The following is a 21,091-nucleotide window of genomic DNA, read 5'->3' as shown; positions in this document are numbered from 1 at the left end:
AATTAACAGATGTGCCTTTGTAACAGTGTTGCTTCCGTCTCTCTCCTCACCCCAATCTGGGCTCAAACCAGGGACCATCTGCACACATCGACAACAGTCACCCTCGAAGCATCGTTACCCATCGCTCCACAAGAGCTATGGTCCTTGCAGAGCAAGGGAAACAACTACTTAACTACTTCAAGGTCTCAGAGCAAGTGACATCAGCGATTGAAACGCTATTAGCACGCACCCCGCTAACTAGCTAGCCATTTCAGACAGGATAGTTAATGTGTGGAATTTCTTTCCTTCTTAATGTGTTTAAGCCAATCAGTTGTGTTGTGACAAGGTATTGGTGGTATACAGAAGATAGCCCTATTTGGTAAAAGGACAAGTCCGCGTTAATCTAGGATCAAATTATGTCAAACTGGTTAAGTCATGATAACACTGACATAGTAACATCATGACACCACTCCAAGTCAAGACCTACAGTACCTCATGCATTCTCCAAATGCCATTATTTTTGGGATATACTTTGTTCGATGAACATCTCATATTAAAATGACCTCTTTCATAATTCATAATTTCATTCTCTTTCATGATTGTCCTACATGATACGTTTGGATGCTGTTCACATGGAAAACCATCAGACAAGGCTAAACATTTGTGTCATTTTGAGAGTCCATCTATCATTACTTGTGCTGCATCTAAAATATGTGATTCAGGATTGTTTAGCTTGAGCTGAATAGGCAATATGTATTATTTATTTATTATGTTTATTTGGCAGGGACAATGTACAACAAAAAATAAGTCTGGAACTGAAGGGTGGGACTAAAAAGAAGATAACTCATGTAAAATATACTGTGTCCGTAAAATGTATATAGGTTCAGACCTTTTGTGAAAAATATATGGCAAATAGAAATCAAAACTGGATGGTCTTCAGCGACAGATGAGAGGGGTTGAGGGTAGCTGAAGGACGGGACTAAAAACAAACAAAAGATAACCATAGAAAATGAGAAGTGATGCGTTGCACCAGATTCAGCTGACAGCTCATTTACATTTGCAGTCCCCAGGCAGGTGAACACATAAACATGAACAAAAAGATGTACAAACAGATATTCAAAACCATAGATCAGGACATACAGACACATTTGACCACAGTTTCATCAGGTTTGCCAGGATTAATAGGCTATGTATCAGAATAATAGGCCTATCATTCAGGACAGATTGTGTTTCCATAGGTAATTCAATATCTACTTTATTGTCCCTGAGGGGAAATTTGTCTTGGACACACATAGCTGATGCATACAGTAACAATATAAACATGAATGTATATTCAATCACAAACATTGCCTGTGTCCTTATCATGCATAGCCCACCAAATCACAGATGATTTAATCAGACATACACACTGTACATACAGTACATATACACTACCGTTCAAAAGTTGGAGGTCACAAAGAAATGTCCTTGTTTTTGAAAGAAAAGCTATTTTTTTGTCCATTAAAAGAACATAAAATTGATCAGAAATACAGTGTAGACATTGTTAATGCTGTAAATGACTATTGTAGCTGGAAACGGCTGATTTTTTTAAATCGAATATCTACATAAGCGTACAGAGGCCCATTATCAGCAAACATCCCTCCTGTGTTCCAATAACACGATGTGTTAGCTAATTCAAGTTTATCATTTTATAAGGCTAATTGATCATTAGAAAACTCTTTTGCAATAACGTTAGCACAGTTGAAAACTGTTGTCCTGATTAAAGAAGCAATAAAACTGGCCTCCTATAGACTAGTTGAGTGTCTGTAGCATCAGCATTTGTGGGTTCAATTACAGGCTCAAAATGGCCAGAAACAAATAACTTTCTGCTGAAACTCGTCAGTCTATTCTTGTTCTGAGAAATGAAGGCTGTCCCATGCGAGAAATTGCCAAGAAACTGAAGATCTCGTACAACGCTGTATACTACTCCCTTCACAAAACAGTGCAAACTGGCTCTAACTAGAATATAAAGAGGAGTGGGAGGCCCCAGAGCACAACTGAGCAAGAGGACAAGTACATTTGAGTGTCTAGTTTGAGAAACTGACGCCTCACAAGTCCTCGACTGGCAGCTTCATTAAATAGTACTCGCAAAACACCAGTCTCGATGTCAACAGTGAAGAGGCGACTCGGGGATGCTGGAACGTTCCCTCTAACATAAAGGATATTATAAAGAACAAAAGAACAGTGAGAACAGTTTCCTTCTAACGGTCTTTAAACAGCCAGACGTCTAGAGCTCCATGAGGGCTCAGATATCATCTATGCGTGACATCTTCCTCTTGCTGGATAGGCCGAAAGCCTTCTCCAACATATCCTGCTTCTGCCTCTGAATCCCCACGATGTTCTCCCCCACAGAGTCCTTCACTATGAACTGATGACAACGTCTCTCTTCTGGCCGAGGCAGTGACAGCGGTTCACACACTGGTCCTCTGTTGCTGGGTTCAAGACTGGGTCCATGAGGAAGATGCGCGAGGCGGCTGTGAGGTTTAGTCCCACCCCTCTGGCTTAGAGTGACAGAAGCACGATTAATGGGCTGTCAGGTGTATCTCTCTGGAACTCCTTGATGAACTGAGCCTGCCTCTTCTGGCTCTGTGCCGTCCAGACGCAGAAACCTGAAAAACATCCTCCCTGAGTGGGACCCTGCAGTAGAGAGAGGAAGCGTGTTGACCTGAGAGACAACTGGACTCTTGTTGCTGTTGACCTCACTGCACAGTCAGAGCAGGTTAGACAGATCCTCCACCTTGGAGCTGTTCCTCCAGTTCTCTGAGATGTTGCCCTCCTCCTCCTCTTCTTCCTGAGGAAACCCCACCAGCTCACTGGCCTTGAGGTAGACTAGTGGTTAGAACGTTGGGCCAGAAAGCGAAAGGTTGCTGGATGGAATCCCTGAGCTGACAAGGTAAAAATCTGTCATTCTGCCCATGAGCAAAGCAGTTAATGCTGCAAGGAGGCAGGAGGCCTGCAGATGTGGCCAGGGCAATAAATTGAAATGACCGTACTGTGATACGCCTAAGACAGGGAGACAGGACGAACAGCTGATCATCCTCGCAGTGGCAGACCACGTGGAACAACACATGCACAGGATTGGTACATCCGACCATCACCCCTGGTGAGACAAAACTGTGACTCGTCAGTGACTCGTCTCCTTGCAGCATTAACTGCTTTGCTCATGGGCAGAATGACAGATTTTTACCTTTGCGTTTATTGTTGAAGGAATGAGCGTTACATCGAGGCCTGTACTCTGGAGCGGGATCGATTTGGAGGTGGATGGTCCGTCATGGTCTGGTGCGGTGTGTCACAGCATCATCGGACTGAGCTTGTTGTCATTGCAGGCAATCTCAACACTGTGCGTTACAGGGAAGACATCCTCCTTCCTCATGTGGTACCCTTCCTGCAAGCTCATCCTGACATGACGCTCCAGCATGACAATGCTGGTGAGCCATACTGCTCGTTCTGTACGTGATTTCCTGCAAGACAGGAATGTCAGTGTTCTGCCATAGCCAGCGAAGAGCCCGGATCTCAATTCCATTGAGCATGTCTGGATCCTGTTGGATCGGAGGGTGAGGGCTAGGGCCATTCCCCCCAGAAATGTCCGGGAACTTGCAGGTGCCTTTGTGGAAGAGTGGGGTAACATCTCACAGCAAGAACTGGCAAATCTGGTGCAGTCCATGAGGAGGAGATGCACTGCAGTACTGAATGCAGCTGGTGGCCACACCAGATACTGACTGTTACTTTTGACCCCCCCCCCTCCCCCTTTGTTCAGGGACACATTATTCAATTTCTGTTAGTCACACGTCTGTGGAACATGTTCAATTTATGTCTCAGTTGTTGAATCTTATGTACATACAAATATTTACACATGTTAAGTTGACAGTTCTTTTTTTGCTGAGTTTACTTGGCTGTTCTGTGCTTCACTACTTTACCACTAGATGGCAACCTCATATCTATTTATGTGATATGAATACAAGGATAGTGGAATGATAACGCTTTATTCACAATAATTCAATACACAAAGGCATGAAACATGGACCACACAAGGTTTTCAACAAAGTACATCAAAACCCATATTTTATTTTAAGTATAGCAATACAATTGACATATTAAATAACACTATAATAGAATGCTCTGATATAGCTTTCAACGAAACAAAACATTTTTTTCCTTATTTTTTTCTTATTTCAGGTTACAAAAGAAGAAGCAACGCCCAGCTGTTCAAAATGGTCAATGGGACGAAATTATTCAGTGACTTACTAGAGCTACTCTATTACACTCTGACAACAGAATTGTAACTCAGAAACAAATGACAAAAACAAAGTAATAACAATAATGATATCACAATCACGGACTTAAAGTTAATGGGAGGCGTGGAATTGTATTGGAATGTGATGACAACCACTAGCTCAGTGCACAGAGACTTGGTTTCCACGTTTCACCACAAAAGCAAAGCAACGAAGGAGTTGAAACGAGAGAAAGAAAAATAGCTTTATATGAAAATATAAATTCTATGATTATATACCATAGATACAAAGTTTCCAGAGAACGGTTGGTTATAGAAGCAACAAAATATGTACATTGTTTTCATGACACACTAGTGTTTGTGTTTTGCAACACATAAACACACCTGACAGTGGACACTAGGCTCAGTCAGGAAATTAAGAGTTAACCTGATGGAACAAGACAAAACCGAAAAAAGCGAGTGTTTAATGATGCAAAATGCCTTCACTGACAAAGGGACAAAAGTCAGCTGTCTACTCCAAATGTTGGAGAGTTATGACTTCATTCAAAAGCCCTCCTTGGAAGGAGATGAAACACGACGGGTAAAATAATAAAATAATTGATGCATCTTTCCACTTAATTTTGTAAGTCTATGAGTTGAGTGAGAAATTAAATATAATACAATTGCAATGAACTCCTTCTGTAGCAAAGGGAATTCCTAAACTAACACAAGTGATGAGGAGTTCATGCAGAAATTCCAGCCTGGAAACAAAAAGATGCCAAAAGAAGCAGAAGAAAAAGTCAACAGAATGATCCTCACTCAGCAGCCTACATATCACTGAAAAAGGAAATCAGACACAAATGCAATTAACTTGCTCTCCCTCTCTCTAATATTTATATTAATGGAAATGAGTATAAGTCTTTGGTAAAAGTTACAAATCATAGGTATCCTCGATGCTTTGTTGTGATAATCAAATATAAATATTCTAATAGCATGTTCATTGTGCTGTATAATGAATTCACATTTTATTTCAATGTAAATCACAGGTGGTCTCTCTTTCCTTCAGATAACTAAGGGAGATATTTATCAAAGTGATTCTAACAGGAAATATAGAGGTGGCAGTATGACAACAACTAAATCAGGGTCAATGAGTTTATGTGAATCACTCTAGGACTCAAAAACCACAGTAAATCTTTCCTTGATTAGGCCTCCATACGACAGTCATAGCATACAATCATACCACACACAAGCAGAGTCGAGCAACAGTGAGGATTAGAAACGAAGTACACAAGGCTGTGTGACGTGGGAGCATAAGTCCTTTACCCCAATAATAAATTCAATAGGGTTATGACACAGAAAATAGCAATTGGCTGTATCAATAGTATCCATTTTCTCAAAGAAGTTTCCGCTCACACAAGGGCATTATCATTTCTTAATTTGACTCTTCTGTGACTGTGTGTAGACTATTAGCAGCAAGAAGCAAAAACCAACTGAGCCAGAAGGGGGTGTAAGTGTGCAGAAAATCAACACTGGCATTGACATCTACAAAATCACAAGCTATACTGATCAGTATATATATATATATATATATATATATATATATATATATATATATATAAGCATAATATGAATCATACTAAAAATAATGCAAGTTCACAGTAGCTGTTATAATACCACCTTCAATATTCAAATATGGGTTTGAATTGCTAATTAGATGCACAATGAAGATAAAGGTCATATAAACAAAAGTTAATCAAACAACAAATAGAACTGGTGACCCTATTGCCTGTAGGTGTGACAGAAACCAGACTGTTGAGTCTTGCAGCAAATGAGTGATATTTGAGCCACAAGGGTGAGGAGAGGAGAGGTGGTCTACTGTAATGAACCTCAGGTTGGACAGCTTATTCATGGAACATGGAGCTATGACACTCTCACTCCTCTTCCTTATATGAGCTAGTAGAGAGCAAACGGAGCAATGTTTTTTTTCCTACTTCTCAAAAGGAGTTGAGTGAGGGCTTTGCCATGGAATGTTGAAATCAGAGTTTAAGTGTAGTAGAGTCCATCAGCTTAGTATAGGCAGTAACTGACATTATAGTGCAAACAAGAAAGACAGAAGTATGTTTTGTTGTTGTGAACTCAAAAACGTAGGTGCAAACGCTCAGTAGGATAACATTAAGACATAAAATGGCAAAAAATAAATATCAAAAACTTTTTATCAGTGTAAAAAAGTAATCAGGTTTTTCATTTAACCAAGAGTCTGGCAAAAAAGGCCTCAAAAAGTCTTGTCTTATAGTCCTTGACATTTTACAAAGTAAGTGGCTCTCTGTCTGCGAGGGCCTTGGGCCCCTCAGGCCTGGTGGGTGGGCCCTTCAGACGAGGGACTCCATGCTCTCTGCCTGGTCTGACTCATCAGACATGGCCATGGTGCAGTTTCTGTCCATGGACGTGAGGCCAGAGCCATTCTCCTTGGTGCTGATCAGACTGAGCATAGCTTTATAAAGGTACTGGTACTGATCCTGTGGAGGGAGAGGAACATGCTCTTAGAGAGGGGGAAACTACAAATGTTCAATTATGTAGTTTTTACATTTAATCCCATAATCATGCTCTACTGGTCTACTTACTATGTCTGTGAAAACTCCAGGCCTCATGAGGTTGATCATTTTGGCCACCTGATAGACGCCCACGGCACTCTCACTCTCCAGCTGCTGGGACAGGGTGGTAAGAGCACACAGCATGCCCGCTGACACTGCCCCGAACCTGGGAGACAGGAGAGGGACAAACAGGGTTACTTTATAGGCCCTAAAACAAGACAGGGACTGAGGGACACACAGGGTCACAAATGAGCATAGAGCCCAGGGCGCCCAGAGGGTCAAATTAATTCCATGCGAGACCACAGGAGCGGTTCAGCCCAGAGGGTCAAATGAATTCCATGTGAGACCACAGGAGCGGTTCAGCCCAGAGGGTCAAATGAATTCCATGTGAGACCACAGGAGCGGTTCAGCCCAGAGGGTCAAATTAATTCCATGTGAGACCACAGGAGCGGTTCAGCCCAGAGGGTCAAATTAATTCCATGTGAGACCACAGGAGCAGTTCAGCCCAGAGGGTCAAATTAATTCCATGTGAGACTACAGGAGCGGTTCAGCCCAGAGGGTCAAATGAATTCCATGTGAGACCACAGGAGCGGTTCAGCCCAGAGGGTCAAATTAATTCCATGTGAGACCACAGGAGCGGTTCAGCCCAGAGGGTCAAATGAATTCCATGTGAGACCACAGGAGCGGTTCAGCCCAGAGGGTCAAATGAATTCCATGTGAGACCACAGGAGCGGTTCAGCCCCTTAGGAAATCAGGGACGCTCACAGGAAAAGGTTGCTGCTTCTATTAACATCCATGTCAAATGTGATGGAGATACACAAGCTAACTACCATGTCTCACCAGCTAATGAATATGCAGACAATTACGACAGCCGTCTTTCCAAAACCTCTTAGGGGGGGATTCCATAGTACAGATACAGAACTGAAATGCTCAATTAGTCCCTTTTTTCTCTGGGATGAGACAAGCAATCTTCATTTTCCTAATGAATAAACATGACTGAGGCTGCATGTCTCGTCGTTGGGAGTGTTGTTCGCTGCCGCTAATGTCTGTCAGCATTAATAGACATTCATTATTTCTAATTGGATGGAGTATCAGGGTACATGGGGGTGGAACTGGTTGCGGATTAAAGGCTGTGCGTGATGGCGAATTGCACATAAAACATTTTTGCGGTTAAATTCCCATGTACCGAATAAAAAATACAAGTTAAATGGGTTTCCATCGCATTTTCAACTGTACTGATTGTTTTGTCACTAAAATGTTGCGTTAAAGGCTATAGTGAGAGTGCCAACTCTGGTCTTGACACCTGCGCTCTAGACAACAGCTGGCAGATACACTGTGTGTGTAGCCTACATGATGAGATTACTATGAACAAAAGAGCAAGATTATTTTAAATTTGTCAAACGGCAGCCAAGCATCAATCATCATGTCTTCAGAATAAGACCCTTGATATTTATTGGAAAGGAGCATCAAGATCACCATGCACTTTCACCACCCGTGAAGTTTTTCTGTAGCCTAATAAACTGCATGGTTTCTCGAATCATAGTGTGAGGGCCACACAAAATATAATCACGTGACTAAGTTTACTTTGATTTGATGGTTGTTATATCGATATTTGAGCATAAAGGCATTTCCACTGCAATTTCTCGCATAATTCATTTTACAGACACAAAAAGATCTCACCTTGCCTAGCGTATTTTGTTTTGTCAACATTTGGAAAGTTTACCAGCTAATGAACTGTTTCCATCAGGCCTTTCCTGAACTATTTAATCCGACATGCACTGCCCACATGTACTTTACGCATAGACAGGTTGCATGGAAACCTGGTTAGAGGGAATAATTACATGTTCTGTTGAAACAGAACACAGTTTAAAGTATTTACTTAGAGCTTAAAAGAAGAGATAATGATTCTCTCTGTCATCAGGAGCATGATGTGACACACTCACTCATCGTGCACTATGGTAGGTCCGTCTCTGATCATGGCCTCCTCCTTGATGACATTGATGAGCTCAAAGGTGCTGCTCATGGGAGCATCAGGGTTGGGCCATTTAGGGCACTGGAAGTGACGCACCTCCAACACATAGTCATCCTGGGGTAGAGGGAAAAGAAAGACAGAAGAAGAGGTAGTTTAAGGTAGGTGTACATACAAAGATGCCCACCCACACACAAAGACTGACTCACACACTCATGCAGGTAAAGACAGTCATACACACAGACACAGGCCCATTAAAACAATGCTTTTGACACCGTGTAGAGTCATTGCCCTGACAAATTGAGGCTGTTCTGAGGGCGTGCAACTCAATATTAAGGTGTTCCTAATGTTTGGTATACTCAGTGTATAATACAGATATATGCCATTTAACAGACACTTTAATCCAAAGCGATTTACAGTCATGCGTGCATACATTTTACGCATAGGTAGTGCTGGGAATAGAACCTACTATCCTGGTGTTGCAAACGCCATGCTCTACCAACTAAGCTACAATGGACTTCCTACAACCACACACACAGGCACACACATCGCATCGTACCTGTGTGGCCTCCAGGATAAAGTCGTGGATGATGATCTGCTCTTCGTTAGAAAGGCATAGTCTGTCTTTGCTGATGAGCGTGACAGTGAAGGCCTCACAGTTCATGGCCTCCTCTCGGCTTGGCCAGTACACAAACTCATCCTCCGCCTAAAGACACAGCCAAACCAAAACAAGGATGAAAATAATAGGGAAAAGGGAGAAGGGGAAAGGGTGAGAAAGAAGGGAGGGAAAATGAGAAATACAAGGAAGGGGAGTGTGAGATATTGAAGTTTAGTATACGAACTGACAGTTCATATTGAGCAAAGGACTTGCCCTAAAACAAAAACATCAAAATGTTAAAGGAACTGGAGTATGAATGCAGAAGTGCCACTACTCAGTGTGTGAAATCATAGATATATAGACAGAGTTAGTTAGAGAAGTGACAGGTATGGGCAGCAGGTAGAGAGGTAAGCCAGCAACTGGAGAATTGCCAGATCAAATCCCAGGTTCGACAGGAAAATTCTGAAGGGAAATGAGCTGGCAACCGGAGGATTGCTGGTATCACATCCTAGAGGACATTGCATGCTATTGTTCCACTGGAACAGGAACTTAACCCCCCCACAGCAACAGGTTCCTAGGTGCCCAGTGTGGCAGGCCCCTGCATTGCTTCAAAACCTGTATATGTACCATGCCTTCAGAAAGTATTCACACTCCTTGACTATTTCCACATTTTATTGTGTAACAACCTGAATTTAAAATGGATTACATTAAGATTTTTGTCACTGGCCGATACACAATACAAAACATCAAAGTGGAATTATGTTTTTCAAAATTTGTACCAATGTATTAAAATATGAAAAGCTGAAATGTCTTGAGTCAATAAGTATTCAACCCCTTTGTTATGGCAAGCCTAAAAAAGTTCAGGAGTAAAAGTTTGCTTAACAAGTCACATAATAAGTTGCATGGATTCACACTGTGTGCAATAATAGTGTTTCATATGATTTTTAAATGACTACCTCATCTCTGTACCCCACACACATACAATTATCTGTGCGGTCCCTCAGTCAAGCAGTGAATTTCAAACACAGATTCAACCACAAAGACCATGGAGGTTTTCCAATGTCTCGCAAAGAAGGGCACCTATTGGTGGATGGGTAAAAAAAAACACAGCATGGAATATCCCTTTGAGCATGGTGAAGTTATTAATTACACCTTTGATGATGTATAATCACACAAAGTAACAGGTGTCCTTCCTAACTCAGTTGCTTGAGCGTAAGAAAACTGCTTAGGGATTTCACCATGAGGCCAATGGTGACTTCAAAATAGTTACAGAGTTTAATGGCTGTGATAGGAGAACACTGAGGATGTATCAACAACATTGTAGTTACTCCACAATACTAACCTAATTGACAGAGTGAAAAGAAGAAAGCCCGTACAGAATATAAATATTCTAAAATATGCATCCTGTTTGCAACAAGGCGCTAAAGTAATACTGCAAAAAAATGTGGCAAAGCAATTAACTTTTTGTCCTGAATACAAACAAAGTGTTATGTTTTGGGCAAATCCAATACAACACATTACTGAGTACCACTGTCCATATTTCAAGCATATAGGTAGCTGCATCATGTTATGGGTATCGTTGTAATCATTAAGGACTGGGAGTTTTTCAGGATAAAAAATAATGGTGCGAAGCACAGGCAAAATCCTACAGCTAAACCTGGTTCAGTCTGCTTTCCACCAGACACCGTGAGACAAATTCACCTTTCAGCAGGACAATAACATAAAACACAAGGCCAAATCCACACTGGAGTTGCTTACCAAGAAGACAGTGAATGTTCCTGTGTGGCCGAAATTTTACTTAAATCGACATGAAAAGCTATGGCAAGACCTGAAAATGGTTGTCTAGCAATGATCAAGAATCAATTTGACAGAGCTTGAATAATTTTGAAAACAATAATGGGCAAGTGTTGCACAATCCAGGTGTGGAAAGCTTTTAGAGACTTGCCCAGAAAGATTCATAGCTGTAATCCCTGTCAAAGGTGCTTCTACAATGTAGTGACTCAGGGGTGTGAATAATTACACTACCTGTCGAAAGTTTTAGAGCACCTACCTATTCAAGGTTTTTCTTTATTTGTACTATTTTCTACATTGTAGAATAATAGTGAAGACATCAACACCATGAAATAACACATATGGAATCATGTAGTAACCAAAAAAGTGTTAAGCAACTCAAAATAAACTACCTTTCAAAAGTTTAGGGTCGTCCTTGTTTTTGAAAGAAAAGCACATCTTTTGTCCATTACAATAAAATCAAATTGATCGGAAATACAGTGTAGATATTGTTAGTGTTGTAAATTACTATTTTAGCTGGAAACAGCAGGTTTTTTATGGAATATCTACATAGGTGTACAGAGGCCCATAATCAGCAACCATCACTCCTGTGTTCCAATGGCACGTTGTGTTAGCTAATCCAAGTTTATAACTTTAAAAGGATAATTGATCATTAGAAAACCCTTTTGCAATTATATTAGCACAGCTGAAAACAGTTGTTCTGATTAAAGAAGCAATAAAACTGGCTTCCTTAGACTAGTTGAGTATCTGAAGCATCAGCATTTTTGGGTTCGATTACAGGCTAAAAATGGTCAGAAACAAATTACTTTCTTCTGAAACTCATCAGTCTATTCTTGTTCTGATAAATTAAGGCTATTCCATGCGAGAAAAATCCAAGAAACTGAAGATCTCGTACAACGCTGTGTACTACTCCCTTCACAGAACAGCGCAAACTGGCCCTAACCAGAATAGAAAGAGAAGTGGGAGGCCCCGGTGCACAACTGAGCAAGAGGACAAGTACATTTGAGTGTCTAGTTTGAGAAACAGACGCCTCACAAGTCCTCAACTGGCAGCTTTATTAAATAGTACCCGCAAAACACCAGTTTGGCCTTCTAGGTAGAGTTCCTCTGTCCAGTGTCTGTGTTCTTTTACCCATCTTTAAACTCTGCCTAGAAGGCCAGCATTCCGGAGTCGCCTCCGCACTGTTGATATTGAGACTGGTGTTTTGCGGGTACTATTTAATAAAGCTGCCAGTTGAGGACAGGACGAAAATTAAGTAAATTTTTAATTCAGGCTGTAACACAACAAAATGTGTATAAGTCAACGGGTATGAATACTTTCCGAAGGCACTGTATGAGTGTGTGCTTTTTGGCGGGGTTGGGTTAAAAGTGATTGTCAAATTTCGTTTGGACCTTGTGTGCAATTGACCAATAAAGTGATCTTAATCTTGATCTTAATCTTAATAAGACATATGGCAGAGTGGAGCGACTGATACAGCTGCTGTCACCTTCAGTATTCATCTCAATTCCTCTCACACCCAAACGAGTGGCTTCCTGTGTGAACACTGGGCCAAGGCTGGGAGAGACTAAGCTTAGCGTGCTAAGACAGCCCTTTAATAGACCAGAGATAAGGCTGAAGCCAACAACCCTTGGTGGTAGAGTGTGTGTGCATGTACTGTATGTGTGTGTGTGCCTGCATGCTTGCACATTGTTCATGTGCGTGTGAGAGACCCACCAGCCCCTGGTTGTCCGGCAGCATGACAATGATCTGTGCATTGTGGTCCCAGATCATCCTCCAGAAGTCTTTAGTGGTGTGGGGCAGAGGATGCTGGGTAATGATGAACTCATTGCTCCTGTAGTAGCCCTGTGGTGTCAGAACAGAGGTCAAGGGTCCAAGCAAGGGTTGTGTTGTGGTTACACACAAAGATGAAAACAAGCCTGTGTGTGTCAGATGAAACCGGCCACAGCAGTAGACTACCACTGCTCAAAACACCTTAGATCTAGCGGTCTACCTTTTTATGTCCCAACACAAACCTAGGATTCACATAGGTCAACAACAAATTCAAGTCCATTCCTTTCAGTTGATAGCAATGAACAATGTCTATGATAGCAATGTCTATGAGACAAAGGGATCATATATCATAATACTGACATTCCTTAGCTCAGTTGGTCCAGCCGGGTGTGGGCAGGGACAGTGAATGATTGACAGAGGAGGGACAGGAGGTGGTACTCACCATTATGTAAGACGCGTTAATGTAATCTGTGCCTTTCATGCCGGGTAAAGGTGCCAACCCCACCCTCGCACGCTCCGCTGCCATAGAGAAAGAGAGATCCAATCAAGGCACAGTGATCATAGAGCTAAGTAGCAAACATGTTCTTATTGGTTTACAAAGTAAAGTGTGTCATTTTTATGAAAGCAGCCACAGCATAGTCACTTAAAATAACTCTAGTATGAGCATGGACCATAAACAACTGGTTACGTAACTAACTACTGTAGATGAATGACTTCCTATGACCATGAATAGAGCCTAAGGTTATCAGAAACTGGAAACTGTGGAAAGCAGCAGCCTAGACGGGAGCCAATCCGAAATCTGAATATCGCTGTCAGGTGGTGCATGGATAATATAATTTGACTTACAGGGTACTACCGAGGAGTTGCGGTTCTTCTCTTTGTTGCATTCCTTCTGAGCACTGAAGCACTCCACAAACCTGGCGTTACACTGAGTCACCAACTGCAACAAGAGAGGTGAGAGGGCAAGAAAGAGGGACAGATGGGTGGATGAAAGTGGGAGAGGAAGAAAGACAGAGAGAGAGAGGTTAGATAACAATGATACAATACACCAGATTATCTGATAAAGATACATGCTTCGATTGATCCTTCATACCCTCCCTACTCTGTCATTTAAACAAACTCTCATGGCCTGCAGTACTCTGTGTAGAGTCACTGACCTCAGGTGTTCTGACACTAACCACCCTACTGTTATGGCCCTAAACATGGGGTTCAGAACATAGCTAGTAGTCCAAACATGTGTTTAGAATACAGCCCAACCATGTGCTGCTTCCCATCAACACCGACTTTCAACAGTTAATTCAATTATAGTCAAGTCTCAGATCAAATTCTGCCGACTGAAAAAAGTGTTTGCTCATCTTAATATTGCAGATAACGCTCATGCCAAATCGCATGTCACAAAAAGACAAACACCGCTTAATTCTTTGTAGAGCAGAAATTAACACAGACTTTTTATTGGACTGTGAAAAACAAAATAAATATTCTCTCCCAAAAATTATTAACTTCAAATCCAGCCTTGAGGCTAATTGCATTAAAATCCCAATGGCTGCCATTGTTTCGCAAGAGCACGCTCAATCTCTCCCAACCCTGGGCTAAATCAAATACACCGTGGAGGAGAATAATGAAAGGCAATTACGTTGTGAGCTTGTCATCAAACCAGGCCATAACCCAGACCCCCCACCATTATAGGAAAGTTCACATCTCCCTGGAAACAAGCAGTGAGTGGGGTTAGTCAAAGGGGCCACCCGAGGAAGATAAGTACTCTTCCCCCAAATGTATTTCCATTCTAATTACGATCACTTCTCCAGTAGTGGGCCCTGAGGGAGATGAATCACAACTTTGTGATGCTGAGGGACTTCTTTAAGGAGACAAACAGGACCCTGAAGTCTCTGCTCTGGGAAAACATGGGAACGATGGAGAGCTGAGAGAAGAGAGAGAATAGAGGGAGAGTGGGGTACAGAGAGAGAGAAAAAAGAGGTACAGAGAGAGAAAGAGAGAGAAAGAAAGGTAAGGAGAGAAAGAGAGACAGCGAGAGAGACAGACAGAAATGTGGCAGAAAAAGAAAGATGCAGAGAAAATATGTTTGAGAGAGAAGGAGCATGATAGGCAGATAGAGAAAGAGATCTAGGGGAATGAGTGTTCAGTAAGACTGAGAAGGAGGTACTCTGACCTTAAACTGTTTCTCCAGCCGTGTCTTGCCACCCACCCCAGGCATAAGGATACTGTTGACATAGCTGTGCAGCTGGCTGGACAACACCTCCGTCTCCTTCCCCATGATGGCCTCAATCAACGCATCATGAATGAAGATATACTGCTCCTATAGGCCAAGCAGGACAGAAAGAGAGAACACCAGTCAGACATGCAGACAACGTGGCAGTGCAGCTCTTTTTAGAGCAGATAAATTATGACAATGACCATGGTCCCCTTGGTCCCGGACAACAGTGGCTGTGTGATGCATGCCTTTCCTATATTTACAAAGAGGGACATGGACAGACTTAAACACAGCTGCATTAGACAGATAAGAAAGACAGAAGTTTAACGTTATGCTCTACTGTAGTCTACTAGCTGCAGGGAGTTTGATCATTTGGGACTTTACCACAGATGCTCAAGTGAATAGAATGGCACATGGTGATTATAGAATGAGTCACTCAGGATGTTCATTCACACTCAAAAACACACACACACACACACACACACACACAACCCACCTCTGTTTGTACCAGGTAGTTGCGCTGTGTCCGGATGTGTTTGAGGAAGCCCAGGACGTTGACTGTGCTTTTGTCCTTGATCTGCTGCAGCATGCTGTCTATGACGATGTAGGTCCCTGTCCGGCCCACACCCGCACTGCACACACACACACATGAACATACAACTTGGATATTCATACAGGGTGGCAGGGTAGCCCAGTGGTTAGAGCGTTGGGCTAGTAACCGAAAGGTTGCAAGTTCATATCCCGAGCTGACAAGGTACAAATCTGTCGTTCTGCCCCTGAACAGGCAGTTAACCCACAGGCCGTCATTGAAAATAAGAATTTGTTCTTAACTGACTTGCCTAGTTGGCATTTAGGTCTACAGGAATATGGACAAAGAGCTCCATGACAGCAGCAGACTAATTAATCTCCTAACTCAGTGGTCAATCCCAGTCCATGTATGCTGCATTCATCTTCTCCTCTAACTGGTTCTTAATCAATCAATCCATGTCATTGGCTGACCAGACACATCATTTTCCAGATCTAAACCAGTTGCTGATGAATTATGTTCAAGGACTGAAGTTGGGGAGAGCAGCTCTAATGCATCCAAGCCCTCCTGGAGAAGTCATACTGTACAAACTCCTATAAAACATGCCTTAACCTCACATCTGACCCTTAACAGGGCTATTTATATCTCATAGGTGGACTTCTCCTCAAGTCAAGGTCCTGTGTGTATCATTAACAGAAATCCAAGTTCAGCAGGAGAGAAGCCAGTCGGCAGCAATGGCAGTGTGAGAGAAGGTCCACCCAGGTCACTGTGTCCACCCAGTACACAGTAATAAGCTTGGCTAGAGGACCTGCGGTGTGTGTGTCTGGCAGAGCTGTATAGTTGAGTGTGTAGACACAGCAGGTTCTGCCTGTGAAGGGTCATTATCGAACAGCACAGGACAGATGACATTAGAGACCATTACTCTCATTACCGAGGAGGGAACTTTCACTGGACAATTACAGTCCATTTCCCTGCCTTAAACACATGCTTAGCTAACCACAGCTGGGATTCCTTTCTCTCAGGTAACAAAGGAAGTGCAGAGTAGCTGTAGGGAAAATGATAGTGTATATTTCAGACTGCAGTGCATATTACACTCTAAAAATTAGGGGTTCAACTGAAGTTCTAAGATCATCAAAGAACATTAGGGTTCTTGGCAATGAAAAACAGCCCCAAAAAGGTTTTTCAAAGATACAGAAGAGGCACACAGGCGAATTTGCTGTTAATCCTTCCCTTTCTCTAATGTATTTTTCAATAAAACTAGCAAGTGTTGTAAGATCATTGCTTTACTAGGACTCGAGACCACAGCAGCCATCCTGCTCTTGCCCTATCTCTTCAATGAGGACCCGAGTAGACTTTATGGCCGTGACAAGGTATGCCTATGCTCAAATAATCTGTTTCTTCATAAACATGTGTGCATGCTTATATAAAACTACAGCTGAACATTTGTTATGTTCTTAGTTAATTGTATGTGTATTAATATTTTCTTACTTTTGTTGACACAGATTACACTGCTCCCTACTCCTTTACTGCATCGGTGGGAATCCAATTCACCATGAGAGTGAAATCCCACTGGTATTTGATGGGGAGAACATCCACGCCCTATTGGACGTCCCCATGGGACTTGGGGCTCTGCTAGGGCTGGATTTTTTATTTTCACTTCAATTTCCCCAAAATGTCAGAAAAACACCTATGTTGTTAAGTTACTGTGTTCTGGGGATAAGAGAATTTGGGGTGAAGTTGCCAGGGCCGGTTATAAAGATGGCAAACTCCCTAACATAACTAAGTGGTTGTTGGACACACACACACACACACACACACACGCACACACACACACAAACACACACACACACAAACACACACACACACACACACACACACACACACACACACACACCCTAAAGCAAAAACTGCATTTAGTATCAAGTCTACAATATTGTTAGTTTACCTATGATTCATTTTTAATGTATGTTGTTTTTATTGTACATCATTATTTTATTTTAAAAAATGTAATGAAATGCACTACACAAAGTAAATGTATTATTTATTATGGTCTGACATGTCTGCAGACATTTTTTTATATGTTTTGTTTGGTAAACTGTTTTGTAAATATTCCTTCACATTTGTGGTGCCACTAAATAATCAATTTATTACTTAAATCAATATTGTCAATATTATTATTATTATTGTTATTAATGTATGCTTTTTATAATGGAGAGAGGGAGGACAGGGAGTTAAAAAAATGAACCCCAAAAGGTTCTTCGAGGAACCATTATAAGGGGTTCAAATCAATCAAATTGTATTTGTCACATGTGCAGAATACAATACCTTACAGTGAAATGCTTACTTACAAGCCCTAAGCAACAATGCAGTTTAATATATATATATATATATAATATATATATATATATATATATATATATATGAATAAGAAATAAAAGCAATAATTATTAAAGAGCAGCAGTAAAATAACAATAGCGAGGCTATATACGGGGGGTACCGGTACAGAGTCAATGTGCAGGGGCACCGGTTAGTCGAGGTAATGGAGGTAATATGTAGAGTTATTAAAGTGCCTATGCATAGTGCCTATGCATAGATAATAACAGAGAGTAGTAGCAGTGTAAAAGGGGGGTGGGGGGGAATGCAAATAGTCTGGGTAGCCATTTGATTAGATGTTCAGGAGTCTCATGGCTTGGGGGTAGAAGCTGTTTAGAAGCCTCTTGGACCTAAATTTGAAACTCCGGTACTGCTTGCTATGCGGTAGCAGAGAGAACAGTCTATGACTAGGGTGGCTGGAGACTTTGACAATTTTTAGGGCCTTCCTCTGACACCGCCTGTTATAGAGGTCCTGGATGGCAGGAAGCTTGGCCACACTGATGCACTGGGCCGTACACACTACCCTCTGTACGTGTCTCTGTGTGTGGAGTAAAGGTGGTCTAGAGTTTTCTTTCCCTCTAGTTGCACATTTAACATGCTGGTGGAAATTTGGTAAAACAGATTTAAGTTCCCTGCATTAAAGTCCACGGCCACTAGGAGTGCCGCCTCTGGGTGAATGTTTTCCTGTTTGCTTATGGCAGTATACAGCTCATTGAGTGTGTCTTAGTGCCAGCATCGGTCTGCGGTGGTATGTAGGCAGCTACGAAAAATACAGATGAAAACTCTCTAGGTAGATAGTGTGGTCTACAACTTATCATGAGATACTCTACCTCAGGCGAGCAAAACCTTGAGACTTCCTTAGATATTGTGCACCAGCTGCTGTTTACAAACATACACAGAACGCCACCCCTTGTCTTACCAAAGGCTGCTGTTCTATCCTGACGATACAGTGTAAAACCGGCCAGCTGTATTTTGTGAATGTTGTCGTTCAGCCGCAACTCAGTGAAACATAAGATATTACATTTTTTTATGTCCTGTTAGTAGTTTAATCTTGCTCGTAGGTCATCATTTTTATTTTTCAATATTTGCCACCTACAAATTCTCAGAAGGCAGCCCGTACTCCGCCCCCTTTTTATCCATCTTCTCTTCACACAAATGACAAGGATTTTGGCCTGTTCCCGGGAAAACAGTATATCCTTCACGTCGGACTCGTTAAAGGAAAAAGCCTCTTCCAGTTCGTGGTGAGTAATCACTGTTCTGATGTCCAGAAGTTATTTTCGGTCATAAGACACGGTCGCAGCAACATTATGTACATGATAAGTAAAAAAATGTGTTACAAACAACGCAAAAAATAAAATAAAAAATAACAAAAATCCTACCCATTTATTGGCCGAAACACTTATGTGTCAAGCACCACAACAGATGCTTCACTGGTGAAAATAAATAATAAACTAAACTACAGTAAATCATGAAACTGTCTAATATTGATGATTTTTGGGGGCTCATTTGTTCTTATAATCTTTATTTTTGGCTTTTGTTCTTCCTCTCATGCTTGATACATTTTTGAATACACAGTTTGCAAAATGTGTACCCCTTCTATTTTAGTAAGTCTTCTCCCATAAGAACCCCTGAGCAGCACAGTGACAGAGACAATACCTGCAGTGGACAAGCATAGGGCCCATCTCTGGGGTCTGGGTGGCAGCAGACCTCCTGACGAAGGTGAGCACGGGGAGGGTGTACTCAGGGACGCCCATGTCAGGCCACTGGGTATAGTGGTATTGCACCACCGTTCTTTCACTCTGACACCCCTTAGGGTTCCCTTTCTGACCCTTGGAGAGAGGGAGGGAGGAAGAGGGAGGAGAGAGATAGAGAGAACACACATTGATTAGTATCTTTCTACATGATAAGAAGTAGATGAGATATCATGTTAGTCACTTTTTAATAACACTGAGACCAGTAGAACAGGAAGAAAACCTAGGAAGAAACCTAGAGAGGAACCAGGCTATGAGGGGTGGCCAGTCCTCTTCTGGCTGTTTTGGGTGGAGATTATAACAGAACATGGCCAAGATGTTCAAAATTGTTCATAAATGACCAACATGGTCAAATAATAATAATCACAGTAGTTGTGGAGGGTGCAACAAGTCAGCACCTCAGGAGTAAATGTCAGTTGACTTTTCATAGCCGATCATAACACTGTTGACCTATAACACTGCAGACCTATAACACTGCAGACCTATAACACTGTAGACCTATAACACTGTCACTGACCTTTTTTACTTTTGTGTTGCGCACGGTGAAGCGTCGTAGCGTGTAGCAGGCGTGCACTTTGGTGCTCTTTAGCGTGACCACGATGTTCCCATATTCCTCTGTGTTCTCTGTGGGCCAGTACTGATCACATTTTCTCTGCAGAGACACACCACACGTGGTTAGGGACTCTTGTTTCAATGAATCACAAAAAACAAAAGGTTATTATATGATTACTAAAAGGATCTATTGAATTGTAGTGTATATACCCTTCCTTTCTCCACGAGGTTGGTGATCATGACGATGATGCCAGTGTTCTGTTCCCACACCATCCTCCAGAAGTCCTCGAAGGTGGACTTGAGAGGGCCCTGGGCCGCGATGTATGCCTTGGGCTTGTTATAGCCCTACCATACACAGGAAAACAAGGTGAGAGACCATGAACAAAACATACACAATATTCAAAGACATTGTCATGCTTGTACAATACGTAACACATATTGTACACACACGCCTACAATACACAGTACAAAAAACAAATTCTTATAAATACACACTCACACGACCAGACGGGCCAAAATAGATACTCCAATCAACACTCACATCTACGTAATTGGCATTGATATAGTCACTGTGTTTGGTGTCCTTCCCAGCTAAAGGCCGTAGCTTCACCCGAGTGTGGTCGTCTGGAGGAGAGACAGGGACAGTTAGCTCTGTGTGTGTGTGTGTGTGTGTGTGTGTGTGTGCGTGCGTGCACGTGTGTGTCTCACATTCCCCACACTACATATTCTGTTA

The 21,091-nt window shown here is 42.0% G+C and overlaps 1 protein-coding gene across 4 annotated transcripts in view; it reads right to left on the bottom strand.

Annotated features, from left to right (window-relative positions):
- Nucleotides 1–4,063: 4,063 nt before the first annotated feature.
- LOC110494487 (receptor-type tyrosine-protein phosphatase gamma) overlaps nucleotides 4,064–21,091 on the bottom strand; it is a 316,560-nt gene continuing 299,532 nt past the window's right edge. For 3 of the 4 annotated variants that reach the window (XM_036950543.2, XM_036950544.2, XM_090205954.1), the window contains 13 exons: nucleotides 20,900–20,982; nucleotides 20,569–20,703; nucleotides 20,324–20,458; nucleotides 19,712–19,884; nucleotides 15,653–15,788; nucleotides 15,115–15,261; nucleotides 13,794–13,887; nucleotides 13,390–13,466; nucleotides 12,891–13,019; nucleotides 9,348–9,494; nucleotides 8,763–8,905; nucleotides 6,850–6,985; nucleotides 4,064–6,744 (listed from right to left, as the gene is read on the bottom strand). In XM_036950543.2, coding sequence (XP_036806438.1) covers nucleotides 6,598–6,744; nucleotides 6,850–6,985; nucleotides 8,763–8,905; nucleotides 9,348–9,494; nucleotides 12,891–13,019; nucleotides 13,390–13,466; nucleotides 13,794–13,887; nucleotides 15,115–15,261; nucleotides 15,653–15,788; nucleotides 19,712–19,884; nucleotides 20,324–20,458; nucleotides 20,569–20,703; nucleotides 20,900–20,982 — 1,682 coding nt within the window. In that variant the 3' untranslated portion in view covers nucleotides 4,064–6,597. Of the gene's footprint in view, nucleotides 6,745–6,849; nucleotides 6,986–8,762; nucleotides 8,906–9,347; nucleotides 9,495–12,890; nucleotides 13,020–13,389; nucleotides 13,467–13,793; nucleotides 14,866–15,114; nucleotides 15,262–15,652; nucleotides 15,789–19,711; nucleotides 19,885–20,323; nucleotides 20,459–20,568; nucleotides 20,704–20,899; nucleotides 20,983–21,091 lie in introns of all 4 variants that reach the window. The other variant, XR_016488024.1, reaches the window with a different exon arrangement.

Source organism: Oncorhynchus mykiss, chromosome 17 (assembly GCF_057628025.1).
Source record: "Oncorhynchus mykiss isolate SJ-2025 chromosome 17, ASM5762802v1, whole genome shotgun sequence".
Classification (NCBI taxonomy): Eukaryota; Metazoa; Chordata; class Actinopteri; order Salmoniformes; family Salmonidae; genus Oncorhynchus; species Oncorhynchus mykiss.
This window is presented reverse-complemented; position numbering and strand designations above follow the sequence as displayed.